Raw genomic sequence first — 26,285 nt, 5'->3', positions numbered from 1 at the left:
CATTTCTCATATACATAGAGAACTGAGTCCAATTTATAAACATATAAGTCACCCCTCAATTGATAAATGGTCAAAGGATATGAACAGTTTTCAGATGAAGAAATCAAACCTACCTATAATCATATGAAAATCACTATTGATTAGAGTGTTAGACAAATTCAAATTAAAACAACTCTTATCACCTCACACCTATCAGACTGGTTAATATGACAGAAAAGGAAAATGATAAATATTGGAAGGGATGTGGGATAATTGGAACACTAATGCACTGTTAGTGGAGCTGTAAACTGATCCAACTATTCTAGAGAGCAATTAGGAACTATTCTCAAAGGGCTATAAAACTGTGCATATCCTTTGACCCAGCAATACCAGTACTAGGCTTATATCCCAAAGAGATCAAAGAAAAAGGAAAAGGACTTTTATATGTAAAATTATTAATAGCAGCTCTTTTCATGGTGGCAAAGAATTGAAAATTGAGAGTGTGCCCATCAATCGGGAAATGGCTGAACAACTTGTGGCATTTGATTGTGATGTAATAGTACTGTTCTATAAGAAATGACAAGCAAGATACTAACAGAAAAATCTGGGAAGGCTTACAGGAACTGAAGCAAAGTAAAATGAGCAGAACCAGGAGAACACTGTACACAGTAACAACAATATTATACAAGGATCAAGTGTTAATAACTTAGCTATTCTCAGCAATACAATGATCTAAAACTATTCCGAAAGACTTATGATGAAAAATGCTATCTCCCTTCAGAGAAAGAACTAATGGAGTCTGAATGCAGATTGAAGCATACTTTTTATACTTTCTTTATTATTCTTGGGTCTTTTTGATCTGTACTTTCCTTTGCAACATGGCTAATATGGAAATGTTTTGCATGATTGCACATGTATAATCTATATTAAATTGTTTGCCTTCACGGAGGAGGAGGGAAAGGAGGGTGGAAAGGAATTTGGAATTCAAAATTTTTAAAAATGAATGTTAAAAATTTTTGGTAACATGAAATTGAGAAAAATTAAATTTAATGTAAAAAAAATAAAAATAAAAGCCTACACTACTAAGTGAGCAAACAATAATGATAGTGATAATATTTTAAAGATTTAAGAAAATTATTCTTATAAGGACACCAGTTAATATAAAATAAATCCAAGAGCCCATTTAAAAAGTTTAGCCTAGCTTACATTTTTAACTCTAAGAAATAAACATATGTTTAAAAGAAAAAAGTTCATCATCAATGAACAGACTGCAGTGAATAGGGGAAATGTTGACTGAAGGGAGTTACCAATATACTAAAAGCAATTACTATGACTAATCTACTTGTTTTATTATCAAATAGTTGGTTATTTGTAAAAAGACAGGCATAGCAAAGAATGATTTTAACTAGGGTTCATATGTGATTTGTGGGACTAAACCTTCTAAATAAATGTGAAATACCTACAAATTTTGGCATCATAAGTTTAGGTTTGCAACTTTTCAAAACGTTTTCCTTGGTTTCCTGCATATAAATTGCTTAAGAAACTAAAAGAGTTTCAAAATATTTGTATGCATATTCTTATCATCACTGAAGTGTTTGCTGGTTATATTAAATCTTAATGGGGGGAGTGATTAAATGAGATAAAATACTAAAGTTACTCCTACAAAAGAAAATTATATACAAACTCAGAATGTCAATTGGATAGGACCTCAGAAGCCAGCTAGTCTAAGTAGTATCTGGAAAAAGACTCTCCCATACAACAACTGACAAAAGGACACCCTGCATTTGCCTGACGTATTCAACTGAAGAGGAAACATCAGCCTCCTGAGGAACTCTGGAACAGATCTACTTGTCAGGAAGCTTTCCCTTATTATAGATTTAAATCTGTCTCTTTACAACTTCTACCTGTTGCTCCTAGTTCTGCACTCTGGGGTCAAGGTAAACAAGACTAACTACTCTTCCATATAATAATGCTTCAAGCATTTAAAGACAATTATCAATTCTCCCCATTCACTAATTCTTACCATATTTCACCACATGCATAATCATCACAGATTTCATGCCAAATTTTTTGGCAAAAAAGTGAGGTGCAACCTTTGTGTAAAGCTTTATTTTTTAACTGTAACAGTAGTATGATAACACTTCATCAATTTGCAACTTCCCGTTTTAGGACCTCTAAATGTACATCTAGAAAAATTTGTGTTTTTTATCTTGTCTTTTAAGTTTCCACCAGTTCTGCATCAACTTTTCACTCACTGAAAACTGTCTTTCCATGACTATTTCCATGCTGTTCAGCAAACACAATCATTTTCAGCTTGAAGCTCACAGAATACTGTTTATATTTACCCATAACTAGAAAGAAATGCTTTACACATTAATGTATCCCTGGCAGATGACCTGTACAGTTTAGTTAGCATGAGAAGATGCAAGTCTTACCTACCACATGACTTACTCACGGCAGCCTCACATGCCCACCAGCTCTCCTTACACCTACAGCTCTTCATTAGGGTTGAGTGACAATACCATTAGTACTACAGAGCTTTAAACAAACCATACAAGTCAAGTCAGCATTGGGAAATTTACTGACAAAGTGTGCACTGAAAATTTTAGGGCTGAGAATTCTAGCCTCATGACTCGCAACGCAAGAGAGATAAATGTGTATCCATAAGCCAATGGTGAATACAATGCTGCTCTGTTTACCTTTTAAGCAGCATGAAGAACAGAATTATGCCATATGATGATTACAAGATTAAAGGTTATAAACCAATTTGGGAAATGAAAAAACAGGGTGCTATGATTATTCAGTGGCAGTGATAATGCAGTGAAGCATGGCATCTCTTTCAACCAATATGCACACAATGATCTCAAGACCCTTCAGTATGCTGGTTGCCCTTCTATAGACACTTCTGAACTTCTCAATGTCCTTCCTAAAATGTGATACCCAGAACTTCACTAATACCAAAACATAATACTACAAATACTTGCCTAACTGGGATAGTATAGTCACACTATCATTTGCTTACACATAGAAGCAAGTCTCTATTACACGATCTAATATCAATTATATTGGCAAATATAGTATTAGCTGCTCTGTTTTTGGTTGATCATCGATCTTTTTTTTCATTAATAATCAATTAGGTTAAAATTTGCAGGATATATCACTTAGGGCTGCGGCATGAGTTCCACTTTTTTTTGGAATGTATCATTCCATTTCTTTCTCTTATATCTCGTAACTGCAGGAGGATACTGTTATTCAAATTTCATTTCTTTTATATTTGAAAGTCCTCCTGGCTGCTTGCAAAATTTGTTTTCCATGTGTACAAAAATATTTATAGCAGCTCTCTTTGTGGTGGCCAAGACCTGGAAATCAAGATGATGCTCATCAATTGGGGAATGGCTGAACAAGCTGTGGTATATGAATATAATGGAACACTACTGTGCTATAAGAAATGATGAACAGAACACTTCAGAGAGGCCTGGAAGGACTTATATGATCTGATGCTGAGTGAAAGGAGCAGAACCAGAAGATACACAGTAACAACCACAGTGTGCAAGGAATTTTTCTGGTAGTAGTAGCCCTCTGGTAGATCCTCTGGTAGACTTAGCCCTCCAAAGCAATGCAAGGACCTAAAACATTCCCAAAGGACTCTTGAGAAAGAACTATGGAATTGGAACGCAGAATAAAGCAGAATATTTTCTCTTGTGATTTGTTTTGTTTGGGTTTTTCTCATGGTTTCTCCCATTCATTTTAATTCTTCTATGCAACATGACTAATATGAAAATGTATATAATAAGAATGTATGTGTAGAAGCCACATAAGATTGCATGCCATCTCAGGGAGGGAGAAGGGAGGGGGAGAAAAATCTAAGACTTAGGGAAGTGACTGTAGAAAACTGAAAACAAATTAATTTTTTTTTAAATTTGTTTTAATTGGAACTGTTAATTTAATTACTATGTGTCTTGGAGTTTGTAATCTATGGATTTGTCATTTGATGACTCTATTAACCACAATCAGAAATTCTGGACAAGTTTCTTTTATTATTTTCTGTATTGTAGTATATAGATTCCTTGATAGGTCACATTCTTCGGAGAGATGTTACTATGAGGCTTGCAAATGAATTGGATTTAAGTGAGGGAGGGCTGTAAAAAGTCACCAGTCTCACTTTCTCCTCTACACCTATTTGGGTCCATTGGTCAGATATGGGTCAGGATGATTTTTCTGGGGCAGCTATGATCCTGAAATAATCTCTGTGTACTCCATCTTCAAGGTCCGTTGCCATGGCTTGCATAGACTCCATGTATTCTTCTAATATTATTGCCATTTGTTTATCGTGTGCCAGATTTTCTTTCACTTCAGTATTTTTGTGTTCTAAATCTCTTAATCTCTCACTTCTTTAGAAAAATTCTTCATCCTTAATTCACTTTTTCCTAGTCTACTACACTCCTTAATTTTGCACTGAGCATTCACTTTCTTGGCATTTAGAACTCTAATTTCTGGATTTCATGAACTGATGCTGAGTGAATTGAACAGAACCAGGAGAACTATGTACACAGTAATAGCAACACTGGGCAATAACCGACACTGATAGAGTTGGCTCTTTTTGACAGTGCACTGATCTAAGTCAATTCCAAAAGACTCATGATAGAAAATGCTATCCACATCCAGAGAAAGAACTATGGAGTCTGGATGAAGATCAAAGCATACTATTTTCTCTTTTTCTTTTTTCTTTCTCGTGGTTTTCCCTTTTTTGTTCTTATTTTTCTTTCACAACATGACTAATGTGGAAATATGTTTAATATGATTGTACATGTATAACCTATGTCAGATTGCATGTCATCTTGGGGAAGGAGGAGGGGAAGGCAGGGGGGAAAGTTTAGAACTCTAAATCTTATAAAAATAAATGTTGAAAACTAAAAATAAACAAATTTTTTAAAAATTAATTATAAAAGAACTCATTTTTGATTCAAATTTATTTCTATTTTATTATTTGATCAGTTTGATTTCTTTTGTAATTTTATTCTTTTTCAATCAGCAAAAATCCACCTTCTCACCCTCCTGTTCCAACCTCCCACCTTCCAATTAAGAATAAAAGAAAACTACAGCTCCTATTACAAATACATATCACCTAGCAAAACAAAATTCCACAGTAGCCATGCCAAAAAAAAAAAGTATCTCAATAATGAGTACTTCACCTTGTTATCAGGACATGGGTAGCATGTTTCATCATCAGTACAATGCTCTGGAATTATGGTTGGTCATTACACTGATCAGAGTTCCTAAGTCTTTCGAAGTTGTTTCTCTTTACCATATTGCTGTCATTACATAAACTGGTCTCCTGGTTCTACTCATTTCACTTTCCATCAGTTCATACAAGCCTTCTCTGGTTTCTCTGAAACTTCCCCTTCATCATTTCTTATAATACAACAGTGTACCATCATATTTATAAACCATAACTTGAACAATTTATATTAGCCTTCCCCATTTACAGAAGCCCCCTCAGGTTCCCATTTTTTGGTACCTCAAAAAGATCTATAAAAATTTTTGTACATTCTTAAGAGTCTGTTTTGCTTAGGACTATTACCTTCTTTAATCTCACAGATATCACTGAGACTTGATGAGATAAGACCTATCACTGAACTATGTTTCTATATGTGTATGCCCTTCAGAATGTCTACCCTGCCTCTCTGCTGGTCATCTGGGGATTCTGTGCTGGTTTTGCCCAAGGGAGTATTCCAGCAAATGACTGGATATCTGCAATCCCCACCAGCATTCCTATATCATGCCTCACTTCCAGGCTTGTGATCTGCTTCCTAACCTCTTCATCTATTTCTTCTTTCTGTCCTAGTGCCCTGAAGTATATTCAAATAACATTCTAATTTCTATTTCTGCTTTCATCAAAATGCTCTTTACTAAGTTTACCGTCCACGGTTCCTAGATTTCCTCACATGAGTATATCTTCCTTCGATGTAATAGTAATCTATCCACACTTTTATCTATTCCATTCCTTTTGATAAGTTATAACTTTCTAGAGACATATTATAATCATCCCACCAAATCTCAGTGATACCACAGTGATCAAATTTGCATCTGTATATCATGATTTCTATTCCAACTTGATTGTTACCTATACTTTGTTCACTTATATATAGGTCTCTTAAGGCTATGTGTTTTATTCCCCATTCCTTTCTTAAGACTTTTGTTTCCTGTATGCTTCTGGGCATCTTAATTGCTATTATTCTCTCTACACTGTAGGTGTTCTGCACAACATAGCTCAGTGGACATACATAGGAAGTTTTCTTCTTATGCCCCACCTCCCACTTCCCCTTTTTAGTTTAAAGCCTTTTTGATTAGATTTGTAAAGCTCTACTCAAATATATTCTTACCAGTCATTGTTGTGTGCTCCATCCCTGACCAGGACCTTTCATTCCTATACTTTAAGCTATGGTCTAGAAAACCAAGGTTCATTCTCAAACATCTTCTTAAATAGCTATTCACTTAAATCTTCCTCTCTCCTTTTTCTCTTCATTTAGTAAGCAGCAGTGATGAAAACATCACCTACTCCCATGAGGAGTTTTTTGTCCAAAATTTAAGAACGAATTATGCTAATGAATTGTAGGTTTCTTCACACAGTATCATTTTGCCCATATGAGTGACTAGAAACTGGTAGTAGTCATCAGGTCAAGAGAATTTCATTGTATTGTTGTTAACCATTAGTTGACCTGATATCTCATACTTCTCAGCAGTCACTAACTACCACAAATTTCTTCCTTCTCTGACCTTCAGGGTAAGATCTCTCATCTCATCATACCAGTGGACCCAAATTAACACTTCTTGGAGTGCAAATGACCACTTCCATACTCAAGTGTCTAATCCTTTTCTCTTAAACAAGGGCCTAATATTCGATTCTTAGCTTAAAGAGTTCAGTGGCTCTCAATTTCTTTTCCTTTGTGACTTTCTTCCAGGTTCCAACCTCCGACATATGTCAAGAGTCCATTTCTGCCTATTTAGAAGCTTTTCTTTTTTTTTCCTTTTTAGTATTAAAGCCCTTCTTCCATTTTTTAAAGCAACTTTTCACTTACTTAGATAACCTGGAGGGTAGAGAAGTATTTCCCAAATCTTTTATCTTGTCTTCAAGGAGGGAGAAGCAACATGCAATATAAGCACAGTCACTTGGTTGTGAAAATTGTGAAAATATGAACACTGCACACTCAAGGCAGGTCACTGCAAAATTCTTCAGGCTCTCTATACTTCCAGAAAGAGAAAGACTCAGTTTTTGTGTTCCTTGCTAATAGCTCCTCCTGAAAACTGCTATGGCAAACTTCTTGGGAAGTCTTCAGATCCAGAACTGTTACTATTCCCAACTACTTTGAACCTTAACATTTTGAGAGCAAAGCCTTACTTTCTTTTTCTCATTAGCTTTTTACCTTGTTTTTCTTACAAATTATCTCCCTTCGACTCCTTCGCTTCAACTCTTTTGTGACACAGGGGAAAGAGGACTGGCACTCTAGTCAGAAGATCTGACTTAGCTTCTACTTCTGCAACTTAATAACTGGGTAACCTTGGGCAAGACAACCTCTCCAGACCTAAGTTTTCTTATAACATAACTTATTCATCCATTCCATGCAAAATAAGGTGGTTAGACTTGAAACATTCTGAGGTTTTTTCCAGTTCTAAGTCTAAGTTTCTATAGTGCTTTTCCTCCAAATTCTCAAGGAGTTCCAAATTTATCCTCCCTACATTCAATCTATGCCTTTCTTCATAATTCCAAAGCCCTCCAACATCACTTTAACAATTCCTCTTCTGTTTCTTATTCTTCATTTCAAGTCTTTTCCCCACAATCTTCTCCCCCAGAATCTGTAAGTAAAAATATATACAAAGGAAACAAACATATTTCTAATTTTAAACATCTGTTATGCATACTGAACTTAAGATAACTAAGAGGTCATGAAGTCATTAAATGAGACATGACAGTTCTCAAATTCCTAATAACCTTTTTTTATACTTAGTCATACTTATGATAAAACTTTTTACATGAAAAGATGATTTTATTATATTTATAATGCTATCAATCTACTCTGATGTTGCAACTCACCAGAGCTAAGATCTTTGTAGTTTTGCTGATTTGTCAAAACTTGGGTAAGAACAGATCGCATTGCTCCTCCCATTTTAGTCAAATCTTCCAGAAAGGAAATCTGGGGTCCCAATAACTGAAGGACTTTGTGAAGGTCTTTTTCTGACTGCACATCAACTGCTGAAAAACAATAAAGGGGTTTAGAATATTTTTATAACATGCTGCACAAAGCATTTTTCAAACTTGTTATGGTTTTCCTATACAAAGTCAAATACAACAACCTAACTGCAGGATTAAACTTAGAAGCATTTACTCTTCCCCTCAGGATTAAAGGAGGGGATGGAAAGTATCAATATGACATTTTTTTTTTAAAGAAAGAGGGTAGATTTCTCTAGAAAGAAGGGCATCTGAAATTTGTTACTTCCTGACAGAGGTAATATACTCAAGGTACAGTACTTATCTCCATCTCTACTATTTATAATAGCAAGCAAGCATTAGGTAGTGCTTTAAGGTTTGCAAAGCACTTTACAAATATTATTTTATCCACACAATAACCCCTGGAGGAAGATGCAATTATTATTCCCACTTTACAGATGAGAAAACTAAGGCAGACAGAGGTTAAGTGACTTACCAAGGGTCATACAGCTATTAAGTGTCTGAGACTCAATTTGAACTCAGGTCTTCCTGATTCCAGGTCCAGGACTCTATGCACTGCACCACCTAGCACCTAATATTTGTACTGACTGTGGAATAAGAGGTTACCAAGAATCCAGAAACTGTAAGTCAGGATAGCCATTCTGAGAGCAGGGGAGTTAATGATATAAGAGAATGTAGAAGATATTTTTGAGGGAAACTGAGGACCAGAAATTATAAGGAAAGCTTTAGCTTTAAAGAAGAAAACGATGTTACCTAAATGTTAGTCCTCAAACAAACACTGGAATAAATAGTAAATTTTTAATACCTATAAAAGTATAACCAAAAAGGTTTTGAATACCTAAATGCCTAAAATCTATTCTTCCTCACTACAAACCCCTCTCCAACCCCTTACTCCCCCCTCTTCAACTCTGAATTTCAATCCCTTAAAGTATTAAGGACTACCTAGCTAAAGTTAACAAGAGCCAAGGAATCTGATGTAGAAAATTTTAATATTTTATAAGTCAATCAGTCAATTAAGCATTTACTAGACACCTATCTACTTAATGTACCAAGCACTGTACCAAGCACTGGGGATATAAAGAAAGGTAATAGATAGTCCATGCCTTGAAAGAACTCATAATCTAATGGGGGAGAAAATGCACAACTTTTTTTTTTAAATAAACATTTATTAAGTACCTACCATGTATCAGGCACCATGCTAAGCACTGGTGTTACAAAGAAAGTCACAAGGCAGTCCCTGCCCTCTAGGAGATAGAAATCTAATGGGGGAGAAAACACATGAAAAGAACCAGATATGTGAGGGATAAGGGGTTACCCACTATAGAGGCATGATAGAGTCCCACAGCCAGGATAGGAAATGATCTCAGGAAGTATAAGTTTCTGAGCTGATTTCATCTTACAGAATGATTGATTTTTAGAAATAAACAAATACAAGAAAGCAGCTGAATAGGAAAAGATAAGGAGTGTCCCCTCCTTAAACAGTAGAAAATCAAGGAAGAGCTCCCAAAGGTCCACCTCCTACACTCTCCAACCAAGGGTAAGAATGGGCCTGTAGGGCAGTGGGTGCTGAGGAAGTAAGAGTTTGCAGGTTGAGTTTCTCTTGCAGAAAGATGCGTTTCTGGAGATGATGAAGTCTAGGAAAGTAATCAAATGGGAAATGCTGAGACGAACTCCTTGGGTGCCATCTTTAAAGAGTGGAAAATCTGGGAGAAGCTCTCCAATGTCCATCCTCCATCCATTTAAATCACAGAGAGGAAGAGGAGTAGAGAAGGGGCCAACCATGTGGAAACAATTATATTCAGGGTAAAGAAAGAATAATCAATTGAGGGAAGATACTAGAATTAAGTGAGATTGGGAAAGGTTTCCTGTAGTAGGTGAGATTTTAGGTGGGACTTGAAGGAAGCCAGTCTGAGGGACAGCCAGTGAAAATGCCAGGAGCTGAAAGATGGGAGTATTCTGTTTGAAAAACAGCAAAGAAGCAAACGTCACTCAAATGCAGAGTACGTAGTATAAAAAGCATGGGGCATTGGAGACGGTATAAAGGAGTTTGAGTTAACAAACTGATTTAGAAAAGAGCCATGAAACACTATATAAAGAGAAATAGCTCTAGCAAATGTCCAGAAAAGAAAGAATCCAATTTAGGAAAATTCTAGGTCAAATCTAAAGAATATTAAGAATTTAGATGGCTACAAGAATATTTCTGACTTCAAAAGTGGGGTCCAAAAAGGAGAAGAGTTTACTTTTTCAATGACTAAGGGGACCGAAACAGTTCCAATAATGAATTATGAGTGGAATTAAAGGCAAAACTAACAAACAGAAATGGAGATAACCATTAGAAGTGTGATTATGTTAACCTTTAATTTACTTCCAGTGTCTAAGTGTACTCTGAAATCAATGTGGCTTTGCCTTTAACTAGCTCTGAGACTTAGGGTCTCTGGGTGTCAATTTTCTCATTGGTAAAACGAAAATATTGAACTATTGACAGGATAGTCTAGTGGACTAGGTGCTGGAACTGGAAGGAGTCTGAAAGTCTTAAGTTCTAGTCCTACATCAAAAACTTAATAGCTTTGTAATTCTGAACAATTCACTTATACTCTCTGATTAGATGAGATTCCTCATCTATGAAGTGAAGAGAGAGGCCTCATTAACAATCCTTTTAGCTCTAAAATCTATTATGCAAGGATAGTGTGATAAAATCATGCCTGTCCGCTCCTTAGCAGCCTCCTTTGTTCTGTCTTCATCCAGGTCATGCTCACTCACCATAGCTCCATCCTTGGTCCTATTCTCCCTGCATACTAATTCATTTGATGAACTCATCAGCTCCCATCTCCATGCAGATGACTTTCAAATCTATTTATCCATTCCTAATCCCTATGCTGAACTCCAGTCTAGCAGCTCCAATTACCTCTTAGACATCTCAAAATGGATGTCCAGGAGACATCTTAAACTCAACAGGTTCATAAATGAACTCATAAACTTTCCTCCTTGCACTCTCCCTTCTTTCCCTCCCGAATTTCCCTATTACTGAGAATAGCACTATCCTTCCAGGCAACCAGGCTTGAAACCTAAGTGTCATCCTCAACTCCTCACTATCTCATCCATCAATATTCAATTGACAAGGCTTGCCAAATTTATCTTTGTAACATCACTCAAATATGCTTCTTCCTCTCCTCTGATACTGCATCCTGGTGAATTTATCTTTTCATTAATGGACTACTGAAAGAGCCTGCTAATTTGTCTGCTTGCCACAAATCCCTCCCCATCAAAATGTTTTACCAAAAGTCCAAGCATGTCACTCAAAAAACTCAAGTGACTTCCTATCACCTAACAAGATCAAATATAAAATCCTTTCTTTGGCCTTCAAAGCCCTTCATAACTTAACTCCACACAAACACCCTCAACTTTCCAGTCTTTTCAAGTCTTACACCACCACAACAACTGCTCTTCAATCCAGTGATATTGGCTTCTTTGCTCTTCCCCAATAAGGACACTCCATCTCCTGTCTCATTCTTCATTCTTGGAACATTCTCCCTCCACCTTCTGGCTTCTCTGGCTTCCGTTAAGTCTCAGCTAAAATCCTATCTTCTATAGGAAGCCTTTCCCAATCCCAATTTTAGTGCCTTCCCTTTGCTGATTCATTTTCTATCTATCCTGAATATAGTTAGTTTATTAATAGTTGTTTACATGTTGTCTCCACCATTAGATTGTGAGCTCCCCAAAAGTAAGAAATATCTTTTACCCCTTTTTTTTATCCCCAGAGCTTAGCACAATATCTAGCACATGGTAGGTACTTAATAAATGTTTACTAATTGATTGGTATCAAAACAGGCTTTGTATATATTTAAACAATCAAGAATGCTACACTGAAGAAGTACTACAGACTTAGGAGGCGGCAAAGGTCATAATTTCAATGGGTTCATGCCTGGAAGATGGATGAGAGAGAAACCCCCTTGTTTCTCACAGTGATTTTCTGTGGTCATCATCTAATTGAGGAAAAGGAATCTTTTGTTTCGGACATGGCATAGGAGAGCATTTTGTTATAGTCTGGCTCTTTTTAATAACTGTTAATGGTCATCACAGAGAACAATTAACCATAATAATAGCTGGATGTACTCACAGAAAATTGTAAAGTTAATAACTGTTTTCTAGTTGAAGCTTTTCTATTAAGAATTTTCCACAAAGGTTTCTCTTCACCAAAGTGTAAACTTCTGGAAAGCATTAGGCTAGTTGCTGAATGATAATAAGGTAAGGAAATTTATGTTTTTAAAACTACATTGATTAATAATAATAAAAGCATTTATTCAAATTTCATTTTAACTTTGAAGAAAGTGAAACTAGGTCACCATAGTATGCCATTAAATTTGGAAAATATGAAAAATAGTTTTAATATTCTATTTGTCTAACAGAAAGGCAGAATGGCATAGTAAATAGAAAGTTGGGCTCAGGAACCAGGAAAACCTGGGTTCAAGTCCTCACTTCTGACATGTATTTGCTATATGACCCTGACAGACAAGTCACTTAACCTCTCAATTCTCTATAGGCAACTCTAAGTTGAAGAGAAGGTACCAACTCACACCGTATCAACTTCCTTACCAAGGAGTTCACTATACCAATGAAATCACATGTCTAGCCCTAATCCCTACCACATATTGATGGTTTTTTCAATCACAAGATCAATTCTCAAAGACCATCTACTAAATTACAAAGGGATTATGATCTGTCACATGATGTGTCAGTAGAGGAAGTACCAATACAAATAAAATTATAGATCCTTGAAGTGTTGAAGTTTATTGGACATGCAAAATGCAGACTATCCATCATTTGTACAATAAAAATCTAAACATCAGGATATTGATGGCATACCAGGGTAATTTCCAGGTGTTCCGAAACCCACTGATCTGTTTTGGTTTTTTTTTTCCACTACAAAGAAGCTGAGAAATATTCCTTTAACTCTTTGAGGAGGCTTCATTTCTGAGAGATCATCTCTCACAATGGTGAGCCAAAAAACAAAAATGAAACACCCACACAGCAAGGTATAGTGGAAAGAATGCTGGGATTGAAAGTAAGAAGCCTGTGGGTATACTGAACTAGGCTCTTACACTTGCTAGCTATAGGAACATAAGTAAGACACTTCACCTTTCAGAAATGCCTCAGCTTCTTCACCTGGAAGATGGAAGCAGTATTTGAATTACCTATATCACAGGGTCACTGTGAAGAGAGTACTGCATAAAACAAAGCATTATATATGTTATATAAGGGCTTTCATTAACTACACTATCAGCTATTTAGTCTGGCAAAAGAATATAGAAACACTGATTGAAAAGAAAGGAAGTGGGATTATTTGCATCACTTAAATTAGAGAAATAGACAAGTGAACTCATTTATTAATAGATAAAATGTAGCAGTTTAGTTTTTCAGGGCATAATTTTTAAAGTTACATAATCCATTCTATTTATGAACTAGAAGAAGACAGATAAAAAATTAAGAGTAGTAGTTAAGTTTTTGGATAATCTGATTTTTATGCTTTATTGCATAATATTAAAATAATAATTTAAAAATTGTGAACTTCATTGTTCACACAAAACTCAAGCAGTGATTATGGCAAACCATATTATTTTAAACATGTTAGTTACTTTCATTTGAAAACAGAATTAAGAGGTTATCATAAAATCTTTACTAACCTAACAGTTACACATTTAAAAGACACAATGCATCTGCTTGCTCTAACAGCACTTCAAAATATTGATGATGTGACACATGCAATAATTTTTATCTTTAGCCATACAGTGCCTTCTTTAAAACTTCATGTCTGATTAAGACATTTAGAATATATTGTCAGTTAACTAAAGTCAACCATTTAACATATTCTTTTTTAACCAATTATCTATTCTTGTAATAAAAGTAAAAGCACAAATATACTTAGAACTTTCCCTACTTTATAATAATAACAGATTTCATTAATATTATAAAATATGAAATTTTATAAACTACAAAATATGAAGCAAGAATCACAAACAGCTACAGAGACAAATGCTTGTACAAGCCAATGGAGGGAAACACAAAGATTTAATGGAACAAGTTTTTCAGAAGAATATCATCCTAAAAGCCCAGAGACTTCTGGAAGTCATTAATCCTATTCTGTCACAAACTCATTATGTGATCATAAGCCACTTTAACCTCATAAACTGAAGCTGATTTACCTGAGTGATCTTCAGCAAGTTACTTAAAATCTTTAGGTGTTTCTTCATCTATAAAATGAAAGAATTAGGCTAAATGTTCTTTACAGTACCTTCTTCTCTAAGAGACCAAATAAGATTATTCATACTTATTTTTCATGAAGTCCCCACTAAGAGAAGATGCCAAATTGTTTGTGTCTAATACACAATGAAATCAGATTTCGGTAGGTAATCCTCCTCATTACTCTATAGTCACATTTTATAAACGTTTCTTTAAAAACTATTCATGCTTTATTCCTACTGAGAAAGAACTTCAACAATCATTATTACTACATCTTAGAACCTTTAAAAAGATTCTTATCATCGTATTGGTTTAAACATACCTGGTTCATTATAGCCTTCTCTTAAGTATTGAATAAGACAAAAAATAAATCGTGGAAGAACAAATTCAGACATCATCAGTAAGTCTTTTGGAACACAAGGAATATTTGAACTTGATTTAATTTGATGTCTTTTGCAAAACCTGTAAGAGAAAAAAAAGAAATCAGCATCAGCAGTTTCAATTTTCCAAATATACAACATTTCTATTAAAAAGATTTAGAAGTAATTTTCTGGAGAATATAAAAGCAGGGCAGAAAAAGATATCCTTGAGTAACCAAGACAAAAAAAAAAGAGTTTCACTAATTCTTACAATCAAAAATGTTAGAGGGATTTTTTTTCAAATCTACATAGTTTTATCACTCCTACAATGTTTGCTGATATTACAAATTTATTCAGTTTACATGATTAAACCTGTTCCTACAACCAACAAGTGCGTGTACACACACATGCACGCACAGTATTCCAAAAGTCATACATGTGAAAGCTATTAAACACCCTCATCATCCCCCGCTAAAAAGAACAAAGACATTCAGAATACTCTTTATATGATCAGGAGATGGTAAAACATGCCTCGGACACATGTACCAAGCTATCATGACTAAGCTGTAGTTAACCCAGTGGCAAATGTTTTTGGCCTCAGATTCTTACTAGCTGTGACCCTGGGCAAGTCACTTAACCCTGTTTGCCCAGTTTCCTCATCTGTAAAATGAGGTGGAGAAGAAAATTGCAAACAATTCCAGTATCTCTACCAAGAAAACCCCAAATGGGTTCACAAAGAGTCAGAAACAACTGAAAAACAACTGAGCAACAACAATGTTTTCTTACTGCAATAACACTATCCTTCACCCTTAGTCCCATCACAATCAGGGCACACATATTAAAAGGCCTCTAACTCTTTCAAATCTTTCTGACTGCAACTAATTTCCAAGTTTAACTGCAAGTTCAAGGTCACTCATACCCAGTAGAAAAATATCGATACTAACATTTTTACTATATTGGTTTGGTCTATACATAAACCTGAATCTTTTTCAAATTATTTTTTTTTCCTTTCACAGGATCAATAATTTAGAGCTGAAAGAGACCTCAGCTTTCAACTAATCCCCCTTCATTTTACAGAAGAAAGTGAATTCAACTTTTCTTCCTCCTCCCATTTTACAAATGAGGAAACTGGGGTCTATGTACCCCAAAAATCAAAGAAAAAAGTTGTCAGCAAATGACTAATGTGAAAATGTGTTTAATAAGAATGTATGTATAGAACTCCTATATGATTGCATGCCATCTTGGGGAGGCAGGGGGGAGGGAGGGGAAAAAAATTTAAGACTTATAGAAGTAAATGTTGAAAACTGAAAACAAATAAATTTTTAAAAAGTTATCTGCAATTAGCAACTTATCATCTGAATTTCAACAATATATACTTCGGTGATCATAAAATCACAGACAATAATCATAAAACACCTTAGAGATTACGTACTACATCAACCTCATTTCAGTTTGCATCAGGAAATTGAGGCCCAGAGAAGAAAACTGACTTGGTCAAGATCACATAAGTTAGAATTATAGTATCACAGAATTTCAGAGACCTCACTCAAATCCAAAAATGAATCCTTTCTACAATATATATACAAGTCATCATCCTATGAATGAAGACTTCTAATGAGAAGGAATGCTGTCTCTTCCAAAGCAACCCATTACACTTTTGAATAGCTCTAATTTTTAAGAAACTTTCCTTTGTATCAATGCCTCTCTGCAAATTCCACCCCTCTAGAATGTAAAAATTTCTGTAAAAATTGTTTTATAAGTCATGTTACACTCACTACTATATGTCTTCGTAGGTTAATTCCAAGGTACTGAAAATATTTAATTGTTATTTTAAAGTGTTTTTCTATCACTGGTTTTATTATTATTATTATTTATCATACTTTGAAATGAGCATGCTTTTGTGGGTTTTATTTCTTATCTTAACATCCATCCATCCCAGACATGTTGGCATCTACCTACAACTGACCTTCCAGATCAGATCTCCATGACTACTACATTCAGTCAGTTCTGAAACATCCCTAGGGCTGAACTGTCTGCATTGGAGGTGAAAATTTATCAAACCATAACATGATTTATAATCAATCACCCAGGCTATCTTGCCAACTGTTCTGCCACCTAGTTTGGTTTGTTGTTGTCCTTCATTCTCGAAAAGGACCAAAATGACATCACTATATTAGAGCCAAGTTATATATAGTCTGTTCTACTGTGGCTCATCAGACCAATACAAGCTCTGAATGCTCTACCACAGGTTAGGCACAAATAGTTCATATGAACATTTGCAGTGGATTCCCTAAGTTTGCGCATTTCAAGTTTATTTTAAGCTACTTCAATACTGTTTTGCTCATAGAGCACAGCACCTTTTCTGATAAGGGCACACCATGTTGAATAGTCCTCTACCAGTGTCTCCCATGTCACACAATCACTTCCAATTCCAAAGACCTTGAGAGTTTCCTTGTACCGCTTTTTATGACTAACATGTGAGCGCTTGCCCTATGTGAGTTCTCCACAAAATAGTCTTTTTGGCAAGGGCACATTTCTCCTCATCTGCATACCCCCACCACCACCCTTTCCACTTCTGGAAACAGTAATCAAATCAATACTACCATTGCTTCTGGAGAGGATACGACTGCAATATGGCTCCACTCACCATCCCATTACTTACTAGACTAAAAATTCTCTTCCCTGGCCACTACTGATTCATATGTGTTGTCTCCCCCTTAAGAATGAGGGCAGGAACTGCATTTACTTTTGTATCTGTATCCCCAACACCTAATGTAGTGCTTGACACTGGTAAATAGGTGCTTAATAAATGGATTTCTTTCTGTTATTCAAGTTACTTACTATCTCAATCAAAAAACCAAGAGCATACTTTCTAAAACTGAATAAAATTAAAATTCATATGGAAGAACAAAAGGGTCAAAAATATTCTGGCAAATATTTTCTGACAAAGGTCAGGGAAATAAGCATTTATTAAGCACCTACAATGTGCCAGAGATTAGACTAAATGCTTTTACAAATACTACCTCATTTGATCCTCACAATAACCCTGTGATGAGGTAGGTACTATTATTAGCAAAGAAAAGGTTAAATAAAGTGGGGCATGGATACTTTGGGATCTGGGAATAAAAGCAATAATCAGCAAAATCCTGTCACCAGATAATAGAGATGAGTGAAATAGATATAATGAAACAGACTACCGCAAGCTAGAATTAGATCCTACAATAATGTAATGTTAAATAAATCTAGGGTTATAAAATACTGAGTAAGGTATTCATTATTCAACAAAAATTCTCAGGAAAACTATAGTTTGGCAAAAAACAAGTATCAGCATGTCACACCACACCAGCAAAATAAAATCAAAATGTATCAACAATCTAAAACATCTCATTTAAAAACAAAAAAGAAAATGCTTCATCTTTCATAAGTATAGACAAGGAAATTATTAATATTTTAACTTAGAAAAATAAGGTAAGTGTATTAATTTTATTACATAAAAAGCTTTTGCATAATAAAATAACATCTCCTGAATGAGAAAAAGAAACTAAGAAAAAAAATCTCTGCCTCAAACATTTTTTGGCAAAAGTCAAAAACGTATGCAAAACAAAAATTTATAAAATTAAGAGCCATTCTTCAATATGTGAGTGGTCAAATAACACACAAAAAAGATGTTTTAAAAGAAACACAGAGTGACAACTACATATAACATGCCTAAAATATCTAATAATTAAAGAGATGAAAATGAAAACAACTGTGAAATTCTACCAGAATTCATCATATTGTCTAAGATAACAATAAAAAATGACAAAATCTAGTGCTGTAACAACTCTGGTAAAGTAAGCACAGCTTTATGCTGCTGACAAAGCTATGAATGAGTCTGACCTTTCTGGAAAACAATATGGAATTATACAATAAGGATCATGTAAATGGGCATATCCTTTGATATGTAATCCCACTACTAAAACTATAACCCAAAGATGTTATTAATAGTGAGGAAAAACCTAAATATACAAAAATATTCATAGCAGCCCTTTAATAATAAACAAGAAATAAAAGAAAAATAATTTAGGAACGAACTAAATTTGTTACCATTAACTGAGGAATGGCCAAACAAATTATGGTATATGAAAAAAATAGAATATTATTAGATTGAGCCATAGAAAACATCAAGTATAAAAACTCCCCCCAAAGGGAATATTCACATAAAATATTGTACTAAAAATAAACCTAAATAAAACTAAAAAAACAACCACAACCAAGCAGTAAAGATAACAAAGTCATGTTAAATACACAGGAAGAGATCAAAAAAGATGAGGAGAACAAGGATGATGTGAGAACTATTTAGTTAATGTTGATTATCGGTATCTATTAGTTTGGAGTCAACAATTACCAAATGATTTTACAGAAACATGTAGTCATAATTTGTTTTGACTTTGGTGTTTTTCTTACACTATTATTCATAAAGCTAAATAATTATATATTAAAAAGGCTAGAGAACAGTCCTTCACCCTAGGTTCAGATGCACTTCAATGCTCCTTACTACTAATTGGTACCATTTTCTCAAAGTACCAGATCCTGAATTTCTGACGCTTACTTGACTTCTTAGAACTGTTTGCTTCAGTCTGTCTCAGGTGAATCCCAGACTGTGAAGATTCTTAGCTTGTTCTTGATCATAAACATTTTCATTTCCTGATTCCCTAACCTCTGATTGGTACTAAATGTTATAAGCTATAGAGTTCTTAGTCTCTGTGCCTTTCTTTGTCCATTTAAAACTATTGCTTAACCCTCCTCTTCCTTTAAAAAACAAAAGTTTGTTATTTTTATTTTCAAGTAATAGGGGTTTTTTTAACATAATTCATCCCTACCACTGACCCCACCCATACCTGAGCAATTATTTCTTTAAATCCCTCAATGCATAGTTAAAACAAATTCCCATATTACTAGCTTTGTGGGAAAACATGTCTCTTCCCACATTTTATGTTCATCACATATGTCAAAAGTTGAGCATCATGCTTCATCATCATTCTTTTGGACTCATAGTTTATCATTTTATCAATAAGAGTTCTAAAGTCTTGTTTTTCTATGTAATGCTATCACTGTATAAATTTCAGGACAGCCTAGTTTCAAAAAGTCTTGAAACTTCCCACAGGTATGATCTACATACAGGTAGCTAAGTGGAAGAGTGGATAAAGTGCTAAGTCAGAATCCTACCTTACTTGAATCCAGACACCAGCTGTGTTACCTTAGGTAAGTCAGCTAGCTCCTTTGTCTCAATCCTCACATCTGTAAAATGAGTATAGTAATTGTAACTACCTCACATGATTGCAGTAAGCAAATGAAATAACACAAGTAAACCTTAAAGCACTATCTATATAAATGCTAGCTAGTATTATTCAACAACTTCCATTCATTAAACTTTAAGCGAGAATTTTAAAAGAATAGCCAAACTACTGTCTTTTTTAGCCTTCCATCTGTCAAATAATTCATAAGGCTGTCTTTCTAACTCCCCCTGTTCTTCTCTTGACAATAGATAAGGTAGAAAGAGATGGCCACGTAACAGGTTTCTATATTTCAGCATACCAGTGATCTTATAATTATTTTAGCCCAGTAAGAAGGCAGTTAACAATCTACACTCTTAAGTCATCTATTACTTTTCAAAAGGAAAGTATTGCTGTTGTTAAACTGTGCATTTATGTCTCTGCATCTGAGACGCAAAAAAGCATGGACCGATTCTCTGCTGCTTGAGCTAATTCTGGCCTAACACCACCATGAAAACACAGGTGCTCCAGCAACCAGCACCACACCATCCATACATGGAACCCATTGGTTACAGCAAATGAACAAGTTTTGAATGCTGTGGATAAGTTCACTTACCTTGGCAGTACACTTTCTAGGGATGTACACACTGATAAAGAGGTTGACAGAGGCGTTGCCAGATTTAGCTCAGTTTCTGGTAGGCTCCAAAGGAAAGTGTGGGAGAGACTGACTACCAAATTAAAGGTCTACAGAGTCCTCACCACAGAAGGTGCTATGCTCTATGAGCAAAGCAGAATTGAAGTAGTTCAAAGAAACATGAGATGTGCAGACGTAGAGAATCCACCCCAAATATTCACATGAACTATTTGTGCCTGTCCGGTGGTAGACCATTCTGAGCTCATATTAGTCTGATCAACCCACAGTCAAATGCACTGTAGCTTGACTCTAACATAGTGATGTCATTTTGGTCTTCTTCAAGGACAAAGGACAACAACCAACCAAGCCTTAAGTACTACAATAAACTCTCTTAAATTTCCTCTTCCTGGATTTGCTTCATTATTCAGGGTAAGGACAGAACAAAGATAGTCTTTTAACAATGCTAAAAGTAATAGGAAGCCAATGGAATTGACTGTGTAGGAAAACAGCAGACACCATTCAACACTTAAAGAAAATCACTTTGATGGCTCTACATGTAGAATAGAATAGAGTAGGGAGAAACTTGAGACAGGGAGACCAATTAGGAAGCTGTTACAATAATATAAGCAAGAGGTAATGCGGAACTAAACTTAAGTGGTAACTATGATTAGAGAAAAGAAAGTTAGATGTGAGAGAAGTTGCAGAGGTAAAAAAGTGACCACTAGGATAAGGGAAAATGAGTACTTGAGGTTATCAAGGTTACAAACCTGGAAGACGGAAAGAATGCTGCTGCCTTAGACAAAAATAGGAAAATTTGGAAGAGGAATAGGATGGGGTAGAGGAGGAGGCTGGACATTAAGTTCAGTTTTAGATATGCTGGGTTGAGATGTTGCCAGAACATCCAGTTTAGAATATCCAATAAGCAAATAGTGACATGCAATGACAACTAAAAGAATGGCTAGAACTGGATATCTGCAAGTCATCTATATAGAGATAAGAACTAAACCCACAGACGCTGATGAGATTATCAAAAAGAAGGGTACAGAAGAAAGAAAGGCTAGGATAAATCCTTGGGGGAACTCCACAGCCAGAGAATAGGATATAGATGATGAGCCAACAAAGGAAACCAAGAAGGAATTATCAGCTTTGCAGAAGAACAAAGAGACAGTAGAATTAGACTCATTCAGAATCTGTCAGCAAATGACTTTCCACTCTTCTTTCCCACTACTCCCTTTTATATACTCCATGTTCCTATAAAACAAGGCTATTTCAGTTCTCCAAACTCATCATACCCTCTCCTTTCTCCATAAATTCACACAAACTATCCTCCAAACATAAAATGTATTCCCTTCTTGTCTCTGTCTTTAAGGATACTTTTCTTCCTTCAAGTTTTCCTTGGTCCAACTCAGGTTGGACCTGTGGACTTCTATGCCCTCCTACCCTCAACAAGTACTAATAAAATATGCCTAGAAGGCAAACGTCCTCAAATGGTATAGGATCATTCTTTCAAGAGTCCTAGTCAAGGACTTCCAGTGCAGTGTTACCCTAGAAGACATCTTATATAGGAATTGGTTCAGGAAAAACTGAGTCAATTCTATTCGAAAAGCAAATATTCACTGTAGTGATGGAATGTTGGAACTCTGGGAGATAATTCCAAAAGTCTTCTGTTTCTAGGGTTATGTTGTCCAAACAAATATTCTAACAAAGATGGCATAAAAAAGGCAAGAAAAGATCAATAAAATATTAAAATATTAAAAATATACTGACAAAAATTCAGAAGGGCAATTTGTTACTGTGTTAAATTTAATACATTTTTAACTATGTAGCAGAAGCCCAATTTCATATGCAAGCCTCTTTTCTGTTTCTTGCATACTAAGATGTTCATGTCTGTCAAATGTTAAATTTGTAATAAAAAAGAAAATGCTAAAAAAAATCATAGGTAATGCAGGAATTTGTTTTACATCCCTACACATACTTTCAATGGGTTATATTTTTCTTGTCTTCTCAATGGGTGGGGGAAGAGTAGGAGGGAAAATTGTAACTGAAAAAAAAAAAAGGAAAAAGTCTCTGTGCTTAAAAAAAACAAAACAGAAAACATTCTAAAGTGACAAGCATCAAGAGCTTATATTCCAAATACAACCTGTCAAATACTTTTCTGTTGGTGGCAAATGAATTCCTTAACTATGTTTAACTGAAGTTTTGACTCCCTTGAAAAATCTCTATATGAAAATAAAACCAAAGAGAGATAAGCAGAAGCCTCTCAAGTAGAAACTACTTATAAATCTTTAACTGTAAGATTATTTCCCATTTTCCAGTCTTAGGGATGCTGTAATGGTAATTTAAATGGGAAGATCTTTCCCATTCATCAACAGGCCCATGTGACCTGCTTGAATCACATGGAAGCCTAAGTCACAGGCGGTGGGAGGAAACTGCTGAAAGGGTGGAACAGAACTGAGAGGAAGTTGGACTGGCTAGTTAGATCTGGGAAGGACACAGGGAAGCAGGCACAGCTAGGTTCATGAATATTTGCTTGTTTGTGGGAAGGTCCCAGCAGGGAGAGGGGGAGGCTTGGAAATGCCTCTGTCTCCTGCAGTGCTAGTGTATATTGACTTCTTGGTTATTGTGATGGATGTGACTTTTTGTCTGTTAAACTTATTTGCTAGATTTGTTTTCTGCAGGCTTAGTACCCTCAACTTGCAGATGACTGATTGCTTAAGTCAGATGTCACCCCCTGTCCATGACTGTGATGGGTCACCCTGAACCTGGTATTGACCAAGCTCTGGATGCCAGCTAAAGAACTGACCTCTCTAATGGGACCTCAAGAGGCAGGAATAGCGCTATGTCCAATTTCAACAAGAAGGAGGTGTAGAAGAGACCTTCGCCACTTACCTCAAGATTTTAAACTCCATTCGTTCAAGAGAGGAATGATGGGGTACTTGTGCTCAAGCCCCACCCTAAGACATTGTTTTATGTGCTATATTATGTGATCCCTGTTATACAACTGTAATGTTCTGTTGACATCAGTTGTCTAAGATGTTGTTTTATATGTTTATTTTTCTATTATCCTTGTTACAGTTCTGTTGATATCAGTTGCCCCCCTGACTTATGTAATGAATATGAAAGATCTTGGGCTTAATGTAATGATAATTTAAATGGGAAGATCTTTCCCATTCATTAATAGGCTCATGTGATCTGCTTAAATCACATGGAAGTTACATGTGGTGGGAGGAGCTTGTTGAATGAGTGGAACAGGAAGAGTGGAGTAGAGCTGAAAGGAAGTTGGTCAGGCTAGTCAGAGCTGGGAAGTGCACAGGCAAGCAGGCATAGCTAGGTTCAGAAAAACAGATCTTATTATATCCTGCATGAAATGTCCCTTAATGTCATCCCACTCCCTCGTTACCAAATTACTATGTGGTATGCATTCCTTAGTGGATTTTCTGGCACACCAGAAAGCAGACATTTCAAACAGAGAGAAACAAACAGTGACAGTACACTAATCAAACATCTTCCACTGTAAATTGAAAATTGTGATTCTATTTTACAAGTCAGTTTCCTACATGTTTAGTTATCATAAAGTTTCATCAACACTAGATGATCTGAGAGAAATAGTTTCTCTACCTACAAGGCTAAAGATCTATTTTAAAGAAATCTAAATGTATTGCCAAAGAACTCTTTGTAAAAATCTAAAACGGCAATCACATAAAAACTGATCCATTAACAAACTAAAATTTTAAAATGTGTTTAATTGAACAAATGTCAAAGAATTAGATCCATTATTCTTACTTATATATTTGAGTATGGCTAAAATTTAAGAGAGCAAAATAATATATTTTAATAACCTTAAAAGTAAACACTGTCAAACAATCAGAAAGCATTTAATCATATAATAATCCCAGTCCCTATAGTGTCAAAAATGTTATTTTTCAAACAATATGTAATTACAGATGGAAAATAATAAAAAGTATTGAAAAAATTGGAGAAAGAGGGAAAAATGAAGTAAAAATTAAGCAGTTTATAATACTATACATATATATTAGCCTTCACTTAAGCACAACTTTTCTTATCAATTTCAATGAGATGAGCAATGATTTTTTTTTCAAAATGTTATACTTTATAAAAATCTAAAATCCAAGCACTCTTAGGCAGAACAATTGTTGAAAAGAGTATTCATTAAATATTAGTACAAGAGAAAGCAATTAACTGGGAGGAAATAAATTTTTGCAGCATATTTCTCTGCTATCCAAGAAATACAGCACACTGGTACAAATATAAAAGAAAAAGAGTCATTTCCCAACAGATAAAGTAGTCCAAGGATTTGAATTGGCAGTTTTTAAATTAAGAAATGCAAACTATATGAAAAAATGCTCCAAATCACTAATAATAAAGGGGAAAAAAAATGTTGGAGTGAATGCAGGAAAATGAGCATTCCACTACTGGTAGAGCTATGAACTGATTCAGCCATTCTGGAAAGCCACTTGGAATTACATCCAAAAAGTTACTAAACTGTATATACCGTTTTACACAGCAATATAATATAATAAGCCTCTGCCCTGCCTCAAAAGAACTCAAAGAAAGAGGAAAAGGACCCATAGCAGTTTCTTTTGTCGTACTAAAGAACTAGAAACTAAAGGAGTTAGCCATCAATTGGAAAACGGTTGAACAAAAGATGATATATGAATGTAATGGAATATACTGTGCACGAAGAAATTATGTAGGAGTGATTATAGAGAAACCTGGGAAAACTTATTCAGACTGAAGAAGAATGTAGTGAGCACAACCAGAAAAACAATTTCTACAATAACAACACTGTCAAGACAAACAACTTTGAAAAATCAACACAATAATCAACCAAGATTCTAGAGGAGCTATAATGAAACATGCTACCCACCTCCTGACAGGGAAGTTATAGATTCAGGATGTAGATTTAGATATATTTTGGACATTACCAATGTAGAAATTTGTTTTGACTGATCATGCATAATTGTTACACATATGTATTTGATGTATTTTATTTTTCTTTTTTTCAATGAGGGAGATGGGAGAAAGAAGAGGATTTTTGAAAACTAAAAAATAACTAATTAAAAACCAAAGAATCCACTAATAATATAGAGAAAAGCAAATTAAAACCACTTTGAGGTCCTACTTTTTCATAACCATTAGAATGGCAAACATGACAAAAGAGGGAAATGGCAATGATGGAAGGGGCTTGAAGATAGGCACACTAATAAAATGCTAATGGAGTTATAAAGCAGACCAACCTTTCTGGAAAACAATCTGTAACTAACTATGCCCAAAAAGTCACTAAACTTTATAGACCCTTTGACAATACACTACTACAGTTATATTCTAAAGAGGTTAGAAAAGAGGGAAAAGACCCAAACACATAAAAATATTTATAGCAGTACTTTTTGTTGTAACAAAGGACTAGAAATGAAGTGAGTGTTCATCAATTATGGAATGACTGAATAAATTATTGTGAATATAATGAAATACAACCATGCCATAAGACATTATAAAAATGAGAGATTTAGAAAAACCTGAAATTTGTATGAATTGATACAGAGTGAAATGGAAGGAAGGGAGGATGAGAAGGA

At 35.1% G+C, this 26,285-nt stretch overlaps 1 protein-coding gene across 10 annotated transcripts in view; it reads right to left on the bottom strand.

The window, feature by feature from the left end:
- Positions 1 to 26,285, bottom strand: part of UBR3 (ubiquitin protein ligase E3 component n-recognin 3) — a 314,350-nt gene that overhangs the window by 280,368 nt on the left and 7,697 nt on the right. For 6 of the 10 annotated variants that reach the window (XM_072612278.1, XM_072612269.1, XM_072612275.1 and 3 more), the window contains exons 2-3: positions 14,766 to 14,905; positions 8,072 to 8,230 (exon numbers count right to left, since the gene is read on the bottom strand). In XM_072612278.1, the coding sequence (XP_072468379.1) occupies positions 8,072 to 8,230; positions 14,766 to 14,905 (299 nt within the window). Of the gene's footprint in view, positions 1 to 8,071; positions 8,231 to 13,342; positions 14,119 to 14,765; positions 14,906 to 20,010; positions 24,347 to 26,285 lie in introns of those variants that run through there. The other 4 variants (XM_072612270.1, XM_072612273.1, XM_072612276.1 and 1 more) reach the window with 3 other exon arrangements.

Source organism: Notamacropus eugenii, chromosome 5, assembly GCF_028372415.1.
Source record: "Notamacropus eugenii isolate mMacEug1 chromosome 5, mMacEug1.pri_v2, whole genome shotgun sequence".
Classification (NCBI taxonomy): domain Eukaryota; kingdom Metazoa; phylum Chordata; class Mammalia; order Diprotodontia; family Macropodidae; genus Notamacropus; species Notamacropus eugenii.
Note: the sequence above shows the minus strand (reverse complement) of the source record. Positions and strands in the feature narration are given on the sequence as shown.